General features: G+C 36.5%; 1 protein-coding gene across 5 annotated transcripts in view; it reads right to left on the bottom strand.

Annotated features, from left to right (window-relative positions):
- Positions 1-3,078: 3,078 nt before the first annotated feature.
- The window catches only part of CSRNP3 (cysteine and serine rich nuclear protein 3), a 162,921-nt gene continuing 143,487 nt past the window's right edge, over positions 3,079-22,512 (bottom strand). For all 5 annotated transcript variants that reach the window (XM_039855331.1, XM_039855332.1, XM_039855333.1 and 2 more), the window contains 2 exons: positions 13,900-14,196; positions 3,079-12,043 (listed from right to left, as the gene is read on the bottom strand). In XM_039855331.1, the coding sequence (XP_039711265.1) occupies positions 10,988-12,043; positions 13,900-14,196 (1,353 nt within the window). In that variant the 3' untranslated portion in view covers positions 3,079-10,987. The remainder of the gene's footprint in view (positions 12,044-13,899; positions 14,197-22,512) is intronic.

Raw genomic sequence — 22,512 nt, 5'->3', positions numbered from 1 at the left:
CATACCTCTTTTTTTTTATTCTAGACTCATAATCTTGTTACTCTTCGTTCCACACTTATGTAGGCCTTCAAATAACTGACCTTTTCATCGCTATAATCACCTAGACCGCTATATTTGCTTGTCTGGAGAGACTCTCCCTGTCTTTATTTACCACTGCCCTCTGGTTCTCTAGCAGAGCATCCAAAACAGTGTAGGTCCTCAACAATTACTTTTTGAATGAATAGTGATTCTAATATCTATGAGGAAGATTTTTACTTTGGCATTCCTAGCTCCCCAACTCGTCTGTGCATGGCAACCACAAATTTCACACAGCTAATTATCACTCTTATTTGGTTGAACTTCCTCTTCTAATACATTCAGATTTGTCTGTTTCTCCAAGGATACAAAGCAGACTCTTTGGTCTTTAAAGATTTACAATATCTGAATAGATTCTCCTTATCTGATTGCTCACTTGTTTCCGAAGATAAATCATCTGCTCTTAGCAATATCCTTGTACTCTGCACAGAATGGAACGACTTAGTCTTGACTTAGCCATTCTTCAAGCTGTCCCATCATGTCAAATATGGAATGTCGCCTACTAGCTGAAATCCTTCCTTCCTCTGAATCTGACTTCTCTTCCCTTTTAGCCATCCATTTTTCCCTCATCTGAACTCCTGTAAATTCATCACTCATTTTTTTTGTACTGCATATATATTAGTAAACATATTTTAAGTATCTACTGTGTTCTAGGCACTAAGCTGAATGCTGAAGACATGGAAAGTAACAAGACACATTTTCTGTTCTTAAAGAGTCCTATAGAGTAGATACATAAATAAGTGAATTTAGTGAGACGGAGGCTCTAATAAATATCTGCATTGGCCATACAAGTGTAGATAAACAATTTTCAAGAGAATCAGAAAAGTAACATAAAGAAAGGGACATTTAATAATTCTTTTGAAAAATAAGTTCATGTCATCAGAATTGTGCTGTCAGGACGGGGTTGTGGGGTGTATATTCTGGGCAAAAGACACAAGTTAACCAGAGGCAGGGGAAAATAGAGTAGCAGGAGAAGTCTAAGCCATCTGCCTTGTGGGTAAAGAAGTCCATGGAAGCTAAAGAGTTTGATGAGCAAAACTAGACTCTAGAGAGGTTGGATGTTCCCAGATCTTAGGTGATCTTCTGAGATATGCCAAGGAGTTGGATTTTATTTTGTTGGCAATGAGGAAGGAACATCACAGATCTTTTATGTAAGTGAGCGACAATCAAATTTGAGTTTTGGGATAATCACACAATCACATGTTACTATTTAACTTTCAGAAATATAGATTCAGAGTCCAGATGTAAGAAAACAAGTTGTTTGAAGAGAACGACTTGTATAAAAGAGGTTAGGTAGGATCCTAAATACCAAATCACACAAATCCTGCTTTAGGCAAAGTATAACAAAAATACTACAGAACAGGTGAATTACAAGATACTATGTAATAGAAGTTGGATTTGTCTTTGTAAAAATATCTTCCCAAATTTCATTTGAATAGAGTTCCTCTCTGGCCCTCACATTTGTTTGTACATCATTAGTTGATGAAGGAGTTGAATAGTTGAGGGAAAAAAATGTTAAGCTTCTCCACTTAGAGATCAAATATAATAAAGTTAACACATCTTCGAGATGATAATGTAATGAGGCATTTCACAGGAACTGGCTTCGCACACAACTTTCCAAGAATATCTCTGTTACAGAGAGGGAGGGAGGTATTCTTGAGTGTGTTGTGACAGTTCAAGATAGAAGAACAAAGAGTTTATACAAAATGCAACAAAAAATGCAACAGTAACACAACTTAGAAACCAGTTTTACTCTGCTGAAAACAAATGGACAAGATATTGTACAATATATAATAAAAAGTACAGCATAATACAAGTGCCACTAATAAAAGAAACTTAAGGATAAGACTTAAAAATGCTTATTTGTAATATATGTATATATATACACACTGCAATAAAAAGCCACAATAAATACACGAATTTCCATGTCATTCATAATAAATACCGAAAATATAAATACAGAAGACTACAGCTAATATGAATAAATTATTACAACATAAGGTCCAGGTTAAGTTCTGTTGAATATTATTGTAGCTTATTTTATATACCCTTTGGCATCTTTGATGTTATAACTTATACACAAGAGAAATCAATATATAAACTGTGACATACAACATGACGTCTTAGTGTACAGTGATTTTATGTATGAACTGTAGTTTGACTTTCTTCCCTTTCAATCTATAACAGAAATCAACTAAAAGATAGAATCAATTTAAAAGTAAAAAATGTTACAGTGAGTATATCTGAGTTTTTAAATTACTTTTTTTTTTGTCAGCAAACTAACAAAAACAAAACGAAATACTCTCAAAAGACTTCCCTTGTGTAAAGACCATTCCCAATGTCCGAATGGTTCAACATAGACTGAAGGATAACATCCAAGTGCTTTGGATCATTTAATCTACCATTACATTCAGCTCACTAGATTTCACCAGAATTTGCAAATGCACCAAATTTCTATGGCAGCTGGAAAGTGGAGACACAGTTGATGTCTAAGACTATGATTAAGATAAAGATACTGCAAAAGGTGACATTTGTCTATGCAACCGATTATACATATATATTTTAAATGGGGAAAATGCATTTTTGACCAATGTCAAACGACCTTTTCCTATCAAACTGATATACCCTGTGACATTGAGGGAAACACATTGAAATAACAAAGTGCCATTTTCTGCATAAACAGGCATTAACCAGTACAAATGTATTAATAGTTCTATCTTAAGAGGCTATTACACCAGAAATGCAGTAAACTAAAATGAAAGCAGATCAACTTTACTAAGACACAATAAAGGCTGAGGTTCTTAGGAACGGAGTTGTAATCTACAGGTTTTTAATTTTTAAAAACTATTTCTGTACTGTAAATGTCTAGCGTTTATTTTACATCAAACACTTTTGAAACATGTTTCACAAACTACGCCTCAGACTTATTATCACAGAGGTGCCTAGAGTCAATTAAAACATGGGCCAAATGATTCAACATTCTTTACATAAACATTCTATAGCTTTTTTTTTTTTTTTTAGCAAAAAAGTTTATTTCTCCTAGTGTTATTTGTGGGGAGCAACCACACTGATGTGACTGTCATTTCACAAGAGCATTCAAGTTGGGGAGGCAAGCAGCTGCACCTAGATTGAAAAAATCCCCTGGAGATAGCACGCATTGATTTCAAAGGGGTTCCTCATGTTTAGGTCAGTTCTGACTCAGAGTTGGAAGCAACTCTAAGCAAACTGAAAACTCTCTGAAAGCTGCAGGGGTTGCTTGGGTCAAGCGATGTAATCAGAAAAAAATCACCACCCTCCTGGACTCCTCCCTTCATTTTCAGGCCTTGTCAGGATGATAAATTTTAAAATCATTTTGCTGATCCCTGAGAAGGCAAGCAGCCATTGTTTAAATAACACGAGACAAAGGCTGGGATCAAATGTTGTCTGAGTAATTCTCTGGAGTCATTTTATTCCACATCAGACTCTCCACAGCTAGTCCCACGGTCCCCGGAAGTAAAAAAAACTTGATTCTCACTTGTCATTTTAGGGTAAAGAAAGATTAATTGGGAGGTATTTATTTAGAAGCAACAAGGTAGAAAATGTTCACTTTTTATAATTATAACTTCTCAGAAGCACTTTTCCTGAAATTACCTCCTGATATCACAGTGATTGTAAAACAAAATGAAAATTAAAAATTCAACTACAGTCATATATGTTGAAAGCAGGTCATATTACTAAGCAGTTTCAATACCCATATCTTTATTTTTAGAAATCTGATTTCTTAGGAGACTTACGGAATCATCAAATGTAATAATCATCAAAGGTAGTAGAAACCCAACTTTCTTTGAGTCTCCCAGTACAATGGCCTAAATCACCACAACTGTTGCCAGGTGCCTAGCTCACAAAGACTGGCCAAGATATTTTCTTATTGTGAGAAAAACTTAGGAGAACTGGATTGTGTTGCCAAGGAAACTGCTTTCCCTAGAGATGTAAAGAATAGATGGGTATCTATCCTGTTGGGCCTGCTTGAGTGACAGTCCTCCCTGGAGGTAGATGGATGAGCCAGATGACCTCTGGAAATCTCTTCTTGTCTCAGGACTATAAAATTTGAAGAATACAGAAGAATCTCAAACTTTCCATTATTCACACACAGTTGGCCATTGTATCTTTAAAAAGATTAAACGAGTCTGAGATATCCATTTGGCATGACTAGTGCCTAATAAATCAAGATTCAGACAGTAACCTTTGACAGTGGATCCTATTTGATTATGGTACAAAGGAAATGACTTTGCCAACCACCAAAATTTAAAGTCTATCAAGTTCAGATATCATTTGGATATCATTAAACTACCCAAGGATCAACACTAAATAATAAAAAAAGAAACAAACAAAAAATTAACCTGAGGTATTTATTTCCTAGGTGTATTATTTAGATTTTTCCTCTTTAGAATTCAGATTTGGATTTCATTTTATTTCTTCCTTCTTTTTCACATTTAAGTAAAACTTTAAAATGGTATGTAAATTCTTGAATTTGTTTTAAAGTTGGTTGACTTTATTTATAGCTAAGGAGACTAGCTTAGTCACCAATATAAAAAGGAGGAGCAAAACAAAATTGGATAAATTATACTATAAACTTAGAAATTTTAATCTTTTTTCTTTTTAAATCAATGGGGTTTCTGGTCTCACCCAGAGTGGCAGTAAGATTTGATGAAGATCTCTGGTGATAGAAGCTCCCAGATAATTTTTAAAGAGATATTTTTTAAACCAACTTCCTTCTAAATACTCATTAATTAATAACTTTTAAGATACTCCTAAGACAGGTAAATATATCGGAAGAAAGCCAAATGAGAGGGATACGTACCAAAAAAGCCATTCCAAAATTACAGCTGACACATGAATTAACTTAGATAAAGTCAAGGCTAATTTCTACCATAAATATGTCTTCTCTTAAATCCTTCTAATCAATATATGTTATCTTAAAATATTTAAATGGTCTCACACATTTTACTAAAATGTTATTGAACTGACTTGACTATCACCATGGTAATGAGTAATGCAAAGAAAGGAATGGCATCATAAGCCTGTCAAACACAAATATTGTCTAAAATAAATCATATAAATTCCTTTGAAACCAGTTCTGCCAGAAATTTTTATGAGATGTAATAAAATGACATACTAGAGTTAGCTTTTCTTGAATTATAAGCAAGTGTAAAGTATTGAATAAAAAACAATTACCCTGTATAGGGATATATTTATCGTAAGTGAAAGAAAAATACCCAACATGACAAATCTTTGAAATTACCTCATCTTCCATGACTGTAACAAGTACCTGTATTTACTAAAATTCTAGGATATATGTTAATTAGATTACAAAAATTACATATATAAAAAATGAACTGGTTTAGGCTTTGAATCTGCTTGTATATACCTTCTTGCTTCTCATCAGGACACAAAACTCAAGGCATGACATTTACCATCCAGATAGCACATAGTTAGACTAACCCTAAGACTATTCACTAAGTAAAACCCAGCTCATACCAACCTTTTTAGTTTGAGTTTCTGATAAGAAAGAAAAAATACCCCAAAACACTTGCATTGGTTAGGATGGGGGTCTCATGGTCTAGATGGAAAGCTATGAAAGGAGTTCAAGTAAAACTTAGAAGTGACTGTTTTAAAGAGTCACACTGAATACACAGATTTGGCAGGTAAAATATTAAAGAGCTCTTTTATTTCTATATTCATTACTTTTGACAAGTCTCTCAGTCATTTTAATATAAAATGTGTTTAAATCTTAAAAAGTTTCTTTAGCATATTGTAACTCTGTTTTGTATTTTTTAACGCATCAAATGACTTTTAGATAGTAAGATGTAATTGATGCAGATGTTTGTCATAAGGTTGTGAGCAACGCCAGGGCTCGTGAGTGTTCACATTGTAACTGCCCCTTCTAGGTTTCAGGATGTCATTTGTGAATCTAGTTTTTTTAGCATAATGAAGTTCTAGTTTTTTGGCTCTGTTGAAACTTTATGGTTCGAAGGAGACATCACCATTTATTAAGCTTATTCCATCTTCACCCAACCCTGGCACTTCCATTCTTCTAGTGAGGTTTCACATTGCAGATATTTAGTTAAATTCCATCAACTAAATTTTTTAATGCTACAGAAAACTTCTGATGAGTGTGCTATTTGTGCAAAGCGGTAGCATTTGGCTTAAGCATTTAAATGACTCTAGCACAAGTTAGCAGATCTCAGAAAGAATAATGTAATCAGTAGTCACAAATTTGTTTTAGAATAAAGAGTGATTAATGCTTTAAACTTTTGGCATTGGTTGTGGTAAGGATCCAGTTTCAAACGACAGTCAAGTGGTGCCTTTGAAAGCATGACAGTACTTCCCATTTAAGCTTGATATTTTATACACTGACTACAATGACACTATGAATTCTCTGTAAGAGAATGAAGAGAAAATGCCATTTTAAAGAGAAAGATTAAGTGGTATTTGGAGAAATGGAAGCTTTTGTGGCACCCTTTAAATGGGCAGTCTCCGTTTAACTTTTGAGGGTGTCAATTTTCCACCTGCTAATTTGATGGTTTGTAATTCCAGTGAAAAGCAAGGGAGCCAAATGACCTCTGTTTTCTACAGGCTGCGAGGCAATGTCTTTGGAACTTACAACTAGGGTTTTGCTATTTTGATAGGCTGTTTATAAATAGAAGAGTGGTTGTGTTCCACAATGTCATTTTAAAGGTTTCCTGAAATGTTTCCTGGGTTATGCATGAGTCAACACGCCTTTGAAACTGTCTGGTAGGAGCTTGCTGGTATAAATTTAGCATCACTTATAGAGGTTTCACACTGAAGAAGCAATTAGTTGAAAATCTTCTTCATTCGATTCAGTTATTCTAGCTGAGTCAAGATTTGATTCATAAATTTCAGATAGGAGCAAAGAAAGATGATCCAGAGAGTCCCATTAATTTAGAAAAAAAGAAATATCCTTTTAGCCACAGTTTGCATATAATTAGACAAGAATTGATATCACTGTTTCTAATATCTCTTTATAAAATCACAAATTAAAAGGATTATAATGAGGCTTGATTATTTCATGCCACTATTCGTCATCATCACAAATCCGTTAGAATTTGTAGTGTTTTTCCCCCTCTTTTATCACCTAGGACAGTTCCTATAACATCATAGGTGTTCATTAATATTTGTTGAAAGAATTGATATTTAATAAGTTCTAAATATCAAGGCCAAAGGGTTATAAACTTGTACAACAATATCAGAAGTTTAATCAAAGAATCAGTGCTATATAAATTTATAGGAAATTAATTATATTTTTCTGTTTAATGATAACCAAACTAGAATTTGCCTAGAAGTCATCTGTTTTAGTGTTAAATTTTAAAGAACATAATCACTTAGAGTCTCTCTGCTTCTTGATTAATTTGTGGCCTGTGTTTCTATAACTTTAGTTAGTTTATTGTTGTTGTTGTTGTTTTGGTGGGGGGCTATTGCTAAGTTATATATGATTTTATCACTCTGATAAGTATTCATTTTGCATTTTATAAGTGGCTGATACAATAGAAAAATTAGTCTCATCACAAAGAAAACATTGCTTTTCAAAAAGTAACTACATTATTCAATTAACCAAAAGACACGACACAAACAGATTTTACCTATGTCTTAATAATCAATGATCAAGAGATGGGGGGAGAAAACCTTAAGTAAATCTCTTTCATTGACTTCCTTCTCCCAAAGGAAACCTAGTATGACAAAGGAAATGCAAGCTGCTCCAGCCACTTAACTTGCAAATCAATTTGGCTTGGATTATAACTGGGAATTAAGCCCCAATAAAAGGTAGAGGGCTGGTGCTAAAACAACAGGGACCAAAGCAGGAAGCTTTGCCATTGACAGTGAATGACTAAAAAGCTGTGTGTCAAAAAAGGCTATAATTTGGTTAGATATACTTTGGAGGCAATGCAACAGCTGCAAGTCAGATTATTTTTCTTGGTATAAAGATCTTAAGTATCCCGACTGGCTGCATCTAGATTGATCCCCATCTTAAAAAGCTTAGAAAAACTGTGGCGCTTTCCTGGCATGTGGGCAGTTTTTGTTGAATAGAAGGACTATTAATGGAAAAAAAAAAAAGTCAGATGGAACACTGTGCTCTCTCAGCTTTTCTGGGTAAAGAACAATGAAATGATTTCATTATTAGTATTATTTGCAACTTTGACCCAACATTTTCATACTATATCTTTAAAGATTATACTCTTTTCTAGACATTCCCTACCAGCTAGGGTAGGGAAAATTCAGCACACATTATTAGACATTGCCTAAGATCTGTCATTCTCCGGTGTGTGGTATACATCGCGCGTGCGCGCGTGTGTGTGTGCGTGCGTGTTAGTAGGTCATCTGTGTATGTAGTTTATGGGAGATGTTTAGAGATTAGGTTATGTATATGAAAATTTGGAATGAAAGCTCTCATGGTTGGAAGGTTAATCCTTCTGTGTGGCAGTGATTATCTACCCCAGTTGGACATATAGGGGAATAAATTCTGTCTTTTTTGTTGGTTGGTTGGTTGGTTTGTTTTCCTGTTTCTAGATTAAGCATCCTTTTGGACATGAAGCAGCCAAACATAAACAAGTAGGCATCGGCCTTCTTAGGAAGATGAAGTGAAACTGAATTAAATATTTATTATTTCAGAAAATGGATTTACATTCTACCCTCAACTCTGTCCCAGCCAGAGTCACCTCTTCCCCACGTTGCCATACTCTATGTTCCATGAATAAGCTGAGTGCTTCACATGTAAATACTTCAAGGGTTTGTAATGGTCCAGCAAATATGGCACACATGATTCTTTCACGTGCGTAAATGAAAGAACAATTGCCTCTTGCCATTTTTCTCTTTGGGCCCTTTAGATTGTGTTGGTAGGGGGGGAAAATTTGGAGATCGAGCACTAAAAACTGTAACTCTAGTCAACACAGGATATATTACCAAGATTTGAGCAAAACCCTAATCTGATTAGCCCAAAGGGCTTATCATTCAAAAGGAACATCCTGCTGTTATTACTGCTCCCTCCATAAGAGCAAACCCAAAGCTCCTTTCATGTTCATATTAATGGTTACGAATTTGGCACAGTGGTGGGGTAGAGAAGGGGCAGGAACCAACTGCACAGTGGAAGAGCTGCCAAACAAACACATTTTCCCCAAATCGAGTTTTAGTAGAAACTTTTCCATTGGAGGATTTTCTTCAGATCGAACATTTTTTTAAGTTCAACTAAATAAAATAGTCTTTTTTTAAGGAACTGAGATCTACAATATATTGATATCCATATTTCTAAACATCCAAGTCTAAAAGACGTAAAGAATTAGTGATGCAGTCGCTGAATAGCAAGGCATGTCCACATTTCAAGGAGGCATAAAATGTGAAATGATATGACAATAGAAATTCGAAAATATGAAACAGATGTAGCATAGCATATTGCATTGATAAAAGGTAAAATACACTATCTAGTTACCTAAATTAATTTACAAGAAAAAAGAGATCTTAGAAGTCCTCCTATGAACCAAGTGCAGATAATCTGAAGGTGGGGAGTACATGTTTTATTTCTATTTGTCCCCTTTAACAAGAGAACGTGAGGTAATTAGAATGTATTTCAATGCATTCTGGACTGTTCTAATTGTCCCAGGCAAGAGAAATCAAAATGCTTCAAAAAGTAAGGCCTATTTGAGTATTTGGGTAGAGGCCCCCCCCACTTCAATCAGCTAGTCATGAAATGGAAATCTCACTATACACCCATTTTGTAGATATGGATTGATCACGCTGTAGAAAAGGCTGCTTGCTGAGGATATCTTTTCCATGGTTCTCAGCCTTCTCTGCTTTTACCAAGATAGGTCTTCAGAGTAGCCAAGGAAAACAGGTCATTTTTCTTTCATAAAGTATCATTAGATGATTCCTCTATATTAATTATATGAACCTTATAATAGTTACAGATTTTTTAAAAATTTAAATTTTTCATCTCTAAGAGTTCTCAGTCCCCACCCCTCACAAGGTACCATGAAGGGGCACTAAAGTGCATTTTGATACAGGGGAGTAGAGTTTAAAGGTGCTGTCCAAGCTAAGAATCAAGATGATGCTGTTTAAAAAAGAAAGGCAATTCCTTCTACCTCCATCTCTGGAGTCAATCGAGGGAGGGCAATGAACTAGACCCTCACCAGAGGATTGTCCTAACTCTTCACTTTACAGAAAACTGTGTAAGGACCTGCACATATAGACTCATTTATTTGTCCAAAATAGCAAAAATAGGCCTATTTTACCCTTAAGAAAGTATTTGCAAATATGACCAGTCATGATCATAAAAACGTGAATGGATTCCAGATGCAATCCATGTGGGCATGCTCGGTGGTGCTAACTATGCATCTTCAGCTTAAAAGAACATGCTGCTGTTCATTTTCATCAAAACATGACTTCTAACTACCATAAATAAAATACACATGGAACGATTAAATCTTTTTCTTACAGTAATTACTTTTACATTAAAAAGTCACCATCATCTTCAGATATATCGAAAAGTAGGACTCTAAATCTTATTATTTCCCAGTCTTAGTTAACAATCTTGCACAGGCCCGATAATCCAAAACTTGGAGCTCTGATCTACACAGCTTGGCAGGTTTCACAGTTTGACAGGTAGGCAATTGTGAGATATGCTTTTTTAAAATTAGCGTTTTCTATCAAAACAGTCTGAAATCTTTTAAAATCCTCATAGAGACTGTATTTGTGCAACGCCACAGTCACGCAGCTAGAAGGGAGAAAACAAAATACAGTCTGGAAGATTCCCTACAGTCCAAGTTTTCTTGGTCCTCAGTTTAAACAACCATGAGCCCAGGAAATCCAATTAAATACAGTGCTTTAAATAGGAGAAGAATAGATCCTAGAATAACTTAAGCTACTAGACAGGGACGGTCTCGACCACGGGTGATTTGATGCACTCTTCGTGCAATCTGCTCTTTTCTGCAAGGCTCAAAGAATTTTCAGTAGGATGCTCCGAAATGTGGCTGTCACCATTCAATGCAGAGACGAATCCTTCCTGGGAGGGACCTTTCAAGTATGAGTGAAATTCCATTTGAGGATGACTGGCCCTATGTTCGGGATATAAGCTACTACAGGGCACACTAGGGTCATTTTCCGAAGACGAGCAGCACACGATGACAGAGGGGTTGGCGGCTGGGTAGTGGGAGGTGCCGTAGGCCTCTTCTGCTTGCCGGGCGTAGTCAACGAATTGCTCAGGGGTCATGGTGTAAGGCACCAGCGAGAGGGCACCGTTCTTCACAGGATCTCTTTCAGAATAGTTCTCAGGGATCTGGTTGGGAGTCCCTGGAATGTGGCTGTCTATTTGGTAATACAGAGTCGAAGAGTTGGCGTAAAAAGAAGCGTTTTTCGCGTGGCTTTCGTGGACGGCGGTGCCATCTGAATAACAAAGGACGGAAGGAAGAGGGACGACCTCGGCGTGGGGACCCAAACCTTCCACGAAACTGTCCCCTTTCTCGTCATCGTCGTCGTCGTCCTCCTCCTCTTCCTCCTCCTCCTCATCTGACTCACTAGGTGCCAAGCTCTGCGTGCTGGAATCGGTGACTCCGCTGCAGAAGCTGCTCCCATCTTCCTCCTCCTCCTCTTCCTCTTCCTCCTCCTCGCCTTGGCAATCTAACTCCTCGGCGGACTGCAGGTGCAGCACTGCAGCCTGGGGGTCGGATTCAATCTCAAAATTGTCTGCGATTGAATATTCTACGGAGTGCGCGACCGGGCCCATGGAACTGCTGTGAGCGCTTATCTCCCCATGGCAGCCGTTCAGCGTGGGGATCTGCTGCTCTCGGTTTTTCTCCAGTTCCAGTTTCATGATTGTGTGCAAAAAGTGAGTCCGGACACGGATGGGATTAAATTCAATTCTACCTGCTGTGTTACTACATCCTTCTTTAGTGCAGCCACATGGGAAAGACATTCGATCCACCTTGGAAGGGAGAACACAGATTAGCTTCATGAAACTTACAAAACCACACAAAAATCCAGTACCTTTCAACAACCCCTTGGAATCTGGGATTATTTTATCCCACTCATGCCAGAACAAATGACTATCAAACTGTAAACAGAAATGAAAAGGGAAAGTGAAAGCTTTTTAAAACATAAGGCTCAACCTAGTTTTAAAACCTATATTCAAAACAGTTACAGCATTATACTAAAAATATGGTGTATATTTTCAGCTCGTCTACCCTTCCCATGCTTTCTTTACTTCCTCCTTCATTTTCTTTTTCCCCTTCTCTCCATCCCATTGATTTTGCTCCCTTTTTTTCAATGCTTCTGTCTATTCCTCAAGTTCCCTTTCTTTTGATGCATGCCCAATTTTAAACAAACTTACTGCCCTTATTGCCACCTGCTATTTTTAATCTAAATTATGACATTCCCCATACTAGCCATACCCCTTTTTTCTTTGCTTATTATAAAATGAACTTCTCTGCCCAAGATGTTCAGGTTGACACAACTTAATAAACTTCTCTAAGAAAGAGAATGCTCATTTAATCAATATCCTAAAATTATTTGAGTGATTGGATTCTGTAGATAGAGTGATGGGGTTCAGCAAGTGTCATTGGACTGAGCCCTTGACTCAGGTGATACATGGAATTCTGGGCAGTCCAAGGGTACTCCTAAGATATTTGCTAATAGTCTCAGTCTTCACCAATTAACCTGCATGCAGACCAGGCAACCAGAAAGAACTTGCCTGTTGGCCACCTTATCCAAGTGCGGGGAATTTTGTATGCCACAGAGGAAAAGAAAGACTCTAGCACAATCATCCTGGTCCCAATAAAAAGTAGTAGCATATGTAAGATCCAGAATCCAGAGCTGTCTTCTTACTTGTGAATCCCTTTTCTATGGATCTAACTGTTCAGATAATGAGAACCATCCTCTCCTTCTGCCTGTCTGAGGGACTCTCCTTATTGAAAAAGTCAAGTTTCTGCTTAGAATAATGATGCCTAATTAGTCATGGAGCACCAATAATATTATAGATGGATGGGGCCCTGAGAATCATTTAGTCCAGGGGTCGGTAAGCTTTTTTTGGTAAAGGGCCAGAGGGTAAATATTTCAGACTTTGTGGGTCATATGGCCTCTATAGAAACTACTCATCCCTGCTGTTGAAGTGTGAAAGCAATCGTAGACAACACAGGAACAAACAAGGAGCAAATGAAAACATCACTGTGCTTCTGTAAAACTTCATTTACAAAAACAGATGACGGGCCAGATTTGGCTGATGAGTTAAGAGTTTCCCCACCCCTGATGTAGTTCAGCTCTTTCATTTGAGACGGGAAAACTGAGCCCAGGAAGTTTACCTCACTTGCCAATTTCACATAGCTGGCAAAAAAGCAGAGCCAGGAGAAGAACTCAGTTTTCCTATGTCCCAGTCTAATCTAGTAATTTTTCCACTAACCCTACCTCTAATACTACCTCTAACCAATCACTTGATACTCCATGGATGGACAGAAAATACAAACTCAAATGTTAGGGATGTCATGATCTGCCTGAATGCTTGTAAAAAGCCAAAATAAGCTAGTGTAATAAATGAATCCAAGAAGAAATAATGTCGATTGACTCAGCTGCAGCTTAGGTTGCCTTTCACATTATATCTTATATGTATGAGTGTAGTATGTATACTCGTAAACGTCCTTGAATGAGTACTTCTCTTTTCTTGAATCGTGTGTCTTGCCTTGCCCAAAGTTGTCTTCTACATGTGGGAGACTTCATTGCGTGTAACACAACTGCCTGTTTAGGTGGATAATGTCTTGTCTTTGGATTCCCTGAAACTGAAATCCTTACCTGACACTTGATGCCTGCCAAGCTGCAGGTACACGTTTCTGGATCACAGAACACACGGCAGTCGCAGCCACAGTCCTCTCGTGATAGGCGGATGGCTCGCAGCTCATGCTTTTCTTCCACGTCAATTTTTTTCACTCCAGAGGCCCGCAGCAGTGCTCTCCGTTTTTTTGTCGGCAGGGGTTGTAGAAAGAAGTACTCATCTACCTCTGTGTTGTCTAAATCAATATCATCATCAGAAATGTCGTCCACTGTGAGAGTGCTAGCTTCTTCAGATTCCACTGTGCCATTCTTAGTCATCTAGAAATGCAAGGCATCAGAGAAGAGACTTAGCCTGGGCGGAGTCTAAAATCTTTACTTTTGTACTTGGTAAGAACAAAACTATTACATAATATCATGTCCTGATTATCAACAAGCATTTCTGGGTCGAATCATTTCCATTTATTTGTCTCTTTAGAGAAGTCACAAGGAGGAAAATGAAGACATCAAAATGATAGGCTTTTAAATGTACCAATAACAGAAGATCGTTAATTAGGTCCTTTAACCTCCTAATGTTAGGAGCTAGAGTTGTTAGAGCTTTTAGCCAGTGCAATGTGAAAAAGACCAAAGGTTACAGATGCCCATCAGTGAAAGCTATCTTTAGACTTAGTTCATGATGGGCAGCTCTGATGTTGGAATAAATGTGTCCTTGTTCAGAGATGATAGCATCTTAGTGGAAGCCATTGCCACCAAATCAGCAAACATGTTGTCCTTGAAATAACCACCCTGCCTTTTGGACTCCAGCAAAACCATGTACTAGGAAATAAAGTTGTGCTGCACTGTGCTATTGATTGAGATTACAAACATGGTCACCCTACAGAAAATTCCAAGAATGAGGGTTTGGTATGAAGCAATCAGTCAGGGTAGTGTGCTCTCAGCAGTGCTGGTAGGCTCTCGTTGATGGGCAACTGGAACAATAAACTCAGCTCTCAAAGGAGTTCACATGAACCTGTATCCAAAGCAATACCTTCTGCATAATAGCTCATGTGGACAATTATGTCTCATATACCCACAACTATTGTGCTTCTATTTATATCTCTTTTCTAAATTAATTTCATCTATCAGTAAACATTGAATCACTATTTCACTTCTTACTGTTATGTCACTACATATGTTTCCTTCATAAAAAAGCATTTAGAAAGAGATGTTTTCTCTGAATCTAAGCAAGAAATGTATTCTGAGAAGCAGCACAGGAGCAAATGCAGAAATACCGTAAGGGATTATTCAAAGAAGTTCTAAATAAAGAAGCTCTTTTGATCTCTTAATTTTTGAACTAATTCATAAACTTCACTAATTATAGTTATTATCATGTTTTTTTAAACCTTAACAACAGCTCAGTCACAACACAGTAAAATACTCCAATGACATCAGATATCACTTTCCCACCTTCATAGGGAAAAGTCCAACATTTATATAAGAATAATTATTATTGATCCAAAATTCTAGACTGGACAACTCTGAATGTATTGAAAAACAAATAGAACACTGGCTTTTCCCTCAAGTACAGGGAATAACATAGTAGCAAGTGTATAGTAAAATGTATTCCAAAGAGTTTCTGAAATGCATTTTCAAAAGCTAATGAATTATATCTTTTTGAATATTTCAGAGTTTAAATCTGTGCTCTTGCAAAGATGAGTATTCCCTTGTATTGGGTTTTGTTTCTTGGTATGATCTGCAATTTATCTCCTTCGTTGGCATTTCTTTATAAAGGTATTGGTTAAGCTGTTTTTGGGTTTCTGTGATATCCATTACTAGGATGTATCCATTACTTTGATTGGTTGCTGTTATTTTTGTTGTTGTTGTTAATTCTTATTTGCAAACAGAAGCATCTTTATATCTGTAAAGATCTGATTTTCTAAGGAAATCAAGTGTGTAATTGCTTAACATCTACTCAATTCTATGTGAGAGGTAAAGCTGCATTAACAAACTGGAAGGGTTATCTCTCCCACCTTGTCACCTCTGTGGCATTTAGATTTATTTTCATTAATTTTTGGCTTGCCTATGTGAAACTTCATCAAGCTTCTGACTCCACAGCACATGTTGAACACCCAGGACTTGGTCAGCATGATTCATCCCAATACTTCCATCCTACTTAATCTCCATGTTCTATAACATTTATGCTCCCTTGTGTAACCGGCGACATCATAAAAACAACAAAAACTCCATTTGATATCAACAGAGTTTGTTTTTTTAAAAAGAATAATGGTTGCTATTATATAATACATGAACTCTAAGAGTCAACAAAAAAATAAGATTTTAGCAAATATTTAAAAACATGAAAGATTTTAAGACAACGTGAATGCCAATTGACACCTAAGAATTTTTAAAAATCTGTATCTCAGATAATGTATAGATGGTTCTTATCCCAAATACAAGTGCCCTTCAAAATTAAATCTGCATCTCTTATTCTCACATACTTAAATTACAATACATAATTTTATTTCAAAATGAAAATTCAATTAAGAACTTAAAGGTCCTTCACACAGAGCTGCATGCTGTTTTCATTCTTGTTCAAGAACCCACAGGGGTCCTAACTTAGCTTTTCAAAATCTCACATCACAAAATCTAGTGATGTGGCAAGGTTTTCTCCTCACTGCTTCAATATCACTTCCGTCATTTCTAATACAAATTGGAAATATTCTAGCTCATCCTGGTCAATTGGCTTATCTCCCCCTCCGGACAGGTTCTATTTTGGAATGTAACCTGTGAGAAATATTATTCTCTGCTGTCCCCTTGGAAGTCCTTCCCCAGTCGTCTCCTCCAGTCTATGAACATTTGCTCCTTTAAAACCCAGGCCAAACCTACTGAATTTAAATGCTCTTTAAAAACAGTATATCAAATCAAATCAAATCTTCATATATATATATATACTTATACATTGCACGATGATTACCACTGTAGCAAAACATCATATAATTACCATTTCTTTTTGGGTGCTGAGAACATTTAAGATCTCCTTTACAACTTTCAAGATATAATATAGTATTGTTACCATGCTGTACATTATTAGATCTCCAGGATTTATTCATAATACAGACTAAAGTTTGTTCTTTTGACCAACATCTTCCCTTCCCTGCCCCTGCCTCTGGTAACCACCATCCCATCCTCTGTTTATATGAGTTCTGCTTTTTTAGATGCCTCACATAAGGGAGATGCTACAATATTTGTCATTCTCTGTCTGATTTATTACACTTAGTGTAATGCCCTCAAGGTCCATCCATGTCCCAAATGACAAGATAGTTAGTCTTCATTCTTATGGCTGAATAATATTCCATTTTGTGTGTGTGTTACATTATTTTTCTGTCGACATGAGTGTTGCCTTTAAACGTCTCTTCTCTACCTCAAAATAGATTCATTGAATTTTCAGACTTCCTCAGATGCAGCCTCTGAGACTCTAACATGAAATTAAGCACAATGTGTTTTAAAAATCTGTTCCTAAAATAAATGTATACAGAGTAACCAGCACATTCAAAGGAATGCTCTTTTGAGATAGATACCTTAGAAAGCAATCTGGCACTTAGCACTTAGGTCACTTCTAATTCAGTGTTTTTTCAACCAAATAACGCTGCCTTCCCAAGAGCTCAAAGAATGCTGGTTTAATGAGACCATCAAATAATCTTGGCCCGCAAACTTGCTTTTGTTTCTGTGTACATGTGTGTATTGAGAAAAAGAAAGGTTGGAGGTGGGGATGAAAGAGAGGTGAGAGAAACAGATGTGACATGATAATGTTAATAACAGTTTGGAATCTGTGCGCCGGGCACTGCTCTAAGCACTTTACCTGCATTAACGCATTTAGTATGACAAAAATATCATGAAATACCTATTATCGAATCCATTTAATTGATGAGGAAACTGAGGCATAGGAATGCTAAATAACTTGCCCAAGATTACAAGTGAGAGTGTGCCCTAAGTCACAACAATGATAGCAGGCTCTACAGCATGTGCTCTTAACTGCTATGATAATTACATATATAAATTGTTTTCTATATTGAATAATATTGATTAGTCTCTTGTGTTTATTTTATATTAGGCACTAGGTGTATCAGTGCACTAGACACAAGTTTTGATCTCAAGAGATTGGAATAAAAGGATGAGGAATCTAGTAATTCAATCAAGTTCATAAAGATTTCCTAGCTGAGAGTGAACAAGGCACTTGAGAGGATATAGAAAGGGCACCTAGAGGTGGGGCTCACGGTAGGATGAGGAGAATAGGCTTTTACGTGTAAGCTTAACTCTGAATATGGAGTAGCAGTTAGATGAACAAGTGGAGGCAGAAGGTATTAGTTTCAAAGGCCCCAGATGAGTCACAGCATCCATTGGCCTAAAAATTGCCCAGATGACTGGACTTGGATGAGATCCCTTCCTGTTTTGGTCCATAAGCAAAGAACAAAAAGCAAATAAAGAGTAGGCCATTAGAGGGCAGCTTCTCTGTTCCTTGTAGGTGGATAAGTAATGACAACTCATGACTTATTTAATAATCTTTATCTTATTATATTTTTATCTTTATCTTATTATATATTTATCCTATATATTTATCCTATATATGTATACATATATTGTATTGGAAGGATCTCAAGGTCAAGGGCTCTGATGTGTGTGTGTGTGTGTGTGTGTGTGTGTGTGTGTGCTTGCTTTGTTCCAATGACGATATTTAAGATGGGCCTTGGTTCTTGAGCCACTGTGTAAATTTGTCCAGACTCACCCTACAAATGAAACAAACTGTAACTTTTTTTTTTAAAAGACAGAATCAAAACATCTTAATTTTGTAAATCTCTCTGAAATGTACTGATAAGTATGAGTAAACAGTTTCCAAAGCCCAATGGAGTAAAAACCCTTGCCCATTTAAATACACTTGAGGGATGGGACACAATACTGTCAGAATCCATGAATGACTCAGACTGCTCTGGGTCAAGTAAAAGTGGAAAAAATCAGCTTTCGATCTTTTTTTTTAAATCATGTAGTGAATGAATTCCACTACAAATTTCACTGAGATATAATTTTTGGTGAATTAAGTGCCTGAAGAAATGCAAATGACTATGGAGAGGAAAACGATACTGAAAATGTGAATTAACTAAAATGCCAGAAACAAAACAAGACAAAAATCCACACACGCACACACAAAAAAACAAAACACATTTGCAGCAGTTAAAAGGTATTCTTAGTAATGACATCTCCTTGTTATTATAAAGTTATTAAGACACGTAAAAATAATTGTGGAAATAAGAATGTGAAAAATAATTCAATTTCACAAACACTAATTACTGTCTACCATAATGACGATGATATTGAGAATGACCCAAGATGCCATACAGTGAAAACCAGGCACTGAACTTTACATAGATTACCTCACCTGATTTTCAAACAATTTTATAAAGTATTTTTTTTTTTTATAGTTGAGAAAACTGGAGTTTTGAGAAGATAATTTGCCAAAGTCTGGCTGCATAGTTAATTAGTGATTGTGCTGAGACTAGAACTCAGTTCTACTTGACTCCAAATTTTGAGCCAGGCTTGCAAGACCAGTTTGGAGTAAAAAGGCTTAGAAAAACTGTAGAGAAGAAAAAGATATGGTTGGAGCCAACTCCAAGAGCTGATCTTAGTGTTGCAGAGCAGGAGACTTAGAGAGCGGTACAAGCTTCCTTAGAATTAGTTCATTCAGAAATGAAAATTATGATTGGGACACAAAGAAAAAGCTCAGAAAGAAGACAGGAAACAAGGTGAAGATACGACCACGTCCCCAGTTAGCATTTCCTTTGGGTGCTTATTTCGTGGACATGTGGAGGTGGCCATTCTAACAGAGATGCCATAAGAGGCTGATCCAAGTGACAGCTACCACTGTTAAACTAATGTGTTACTTTTGATTTTCTTAGCTGCCTTTTAACTCATATGCTCTGACCTGCATTTAATCAGCATAGTATGCTCCCTAATTTTGCAATAATATATTAGTTTTGGTGATTGATTTCATGTATATCTGCCCCATTATAATGTGAACATATTGAGAACAGAGACCACATCTGTCTTGCTCACCACTATATCATCCCCAGCACCTTGTTAATTGCAGTTCCATAATACTAGATAATAGTCTAAAAGAAATTATTTAAACAGATGGTCTCCGTACATGCAAAAGAGAGCAGCGACTGTTAGACTATTGCTTAGGCTCACTAGAAAGAATGTCCATTTGTTAAATTAAAGTCCATGCAGAACCTTAACATGTAAAAGCTAAAAGTGAGATAAAAGCTAAAAGTGAGGTAAAAGCTGTTTTGTCGGCTTATAAGAATTTTAACAACCTGAATTTTCAGTGAATCTTTGGCTTACATTTTACCACAAAAGTCACCAGAAAAAATAATATCAACATATAAGACATAAACTTTTCATACATTCCTTTATTCTCATTTCTGGTTTAGACAAACAGTGCCTTTTTTAGTAGTGGTAGTAAGCCAAATAAATCTAACAGTGTGCTGCTAAATATTTAACAACTGGATCTCTGGGGGAAAAAAAAAAAAGGTTCTAATTTGTTGTGTTTGTCAAAGCCCATGGTTTAAATATTCCTATCGTGGCCAATTTTAAGCTACCATTGAGAAGAGATGTGCACAATTCGCTTTAGTGAATATCTTCTGCTAGCTGGCTTCAGTACACCACTGGATGCACCTCACATTTTAATCAGGAGAATCAGTTCAATTGATTCCTCATGAACTAGAAGATCAGTGTATATTATACGAGAAGAATGTAAAGATTTGATTACATATGCTCAGTTGTTCTATTTAAATGAAAATTTGAGCAACATTTTGAAAGAACATATTCTTAAATGTATTTGCATTTGCCCAAGGCTGAAGCCCAGTCTCTTGGTCTCCATCACTTTGGTTAAATATATTTTCTTTATAATTGTCAAAACAGGTCGTGCATATGACATGGCAAGTATTGGGGATCTCAAAGCTTTCCATTTGGTGTTGGGGCAGGCCTCCATTCAGGGATCCATTCTCAAAGCACTGGCAGTAAGTATTCTCTCAACTAATCTCTATGGTGTCTAACAGAGAAGTTCTGTAGAATAAGAGGCATTCTTATTGACTAGTAGACTTCGACCCACCTAATAAACAACTACTTCGACCAGTAGACTTCGACCCACCTAATAAACAACTCTAATGTGAGCAAATAGTTAAAAACATATCCAAAAATTTAGAAACTATAGGTTTGTGATAATGGCTTGTGTCAACCAGCTCTCACAAACCCCTATTCCTTATACCTCTTAGAGCATTTAGGATGTTTACCTGGAGGTTAGTTAAATCATAGGACTGTCGAAAGGATACAAGAGGCAGGGGTAGAGGTGAAGGTGGAGAATTATGTTTCATGAGAAAGTCACTAAATAAATAAAGCACAATAAAATATCTAAGATTTGGAGTGAAGAAGATTTAGATAGAGATTTTTTAAAGGTTGCTGATTAAAGGAAGAGTTACCATCTGTCAACTCTTTTTATGAGGAAAGCGATCAAACGACTAAACATTCTTCAAGGAACACATGGCCGAGAAATTGAGAAAAGTTATAACCCTGGAAAACCATTGGAGATGGTACTAAAGTTGAGATAGCCTTGATTTCAGAAAGGAGAGGAAGAGCAATTCAGGTTGAAAAAACATCGAGAGAGGCCAAAGTTGTGAAAGCTAAATTAAATGTCCTAGAACAAGGCAGTGGAATCCAGTAAGATATAACCCAGAGGCAATTGGGATGTCAAGGCTCTTTGGAACATACAAATGCCTGCCTAATGCATTTTACAGATACATGTGAAATGGGAATAAAGGCTAATGTAATTGTTCAACAACATGGTGCAGATGTTGAAATCTAAGCACTTAATTTGGAAAAGAGTATGGTATTAAGATGACTACATTGATTACTGTGAAGGGTATGACATGTTTAAATGGGCTTGACAGAGAAAAAGAACTGTGCTCCATAATTTAAAAATCCAAAGCTAGTTATTTCTTCTAGGAACATGTATTTTATTCAGTCAGCTTTCTCTATTATTTGATTTTAGACAATATTTGGAACACCAATGCCACAAACAAAAAAGACACACTTGAACTCCCAAAGTAGAATTGGATTTGTTCTACAAATCTAACTGTATATATTAATGTATCTTATCTCATAATTTGATTGAGATGAATTACTAAATAAGAAGCAATTTTTACAATAAAAAACCAAATTTCTATTCTTATTTTGTTTCCAAAATATTTATTATAAGGAAACATCAAGAAGTGTGGATATTTCTTTTTACTAATCTTTCAGTATTAAGGCCCCATTGTATACATGAGTTCTCTATTTGGAACCTAAAGAGACATTCTGAAAAGACGGAGTCACAGTGGAAAGTGAAACTTCTCCTTACTGTATTGGGCTGTTGGTTCTCAAATAAGTAGAAGGTTCCAAGTCCAATGAGTTTCTTGTGGTGTTTTACCTGGTCTCCATAGAGAGGACTTTGCAAAGTATTTATCTTATCATATGCTGTCTTCTCTCTCCTTGATCAAGAGGCAGTTCACTTCCTGTCAGAGAGGACCACCTCCCAGCAAAACCAAAGTGGCAAAGTTTGTTTTTAACAAG

Source organism: Pteropus medius, unplaced genomic scaffold (genome assembly GCF_902729225.1).
Source record: "Pteropus medius unplaced genomic scaffold, Ma_sr-lr_union100, whole genome shotgun sequence".
Taxonomy (NCBI): Eukaryota; Metazoa; Chordata; class Mammalia; order Chiroptera; family Pteropodidae; genus Pteropus; species Pteropus medius.
The sequence above is the reverse complement of the archived record's forward strand: the minus strand, read 5'-3'. Positions and strand labels throughout refer to the sequence as shown.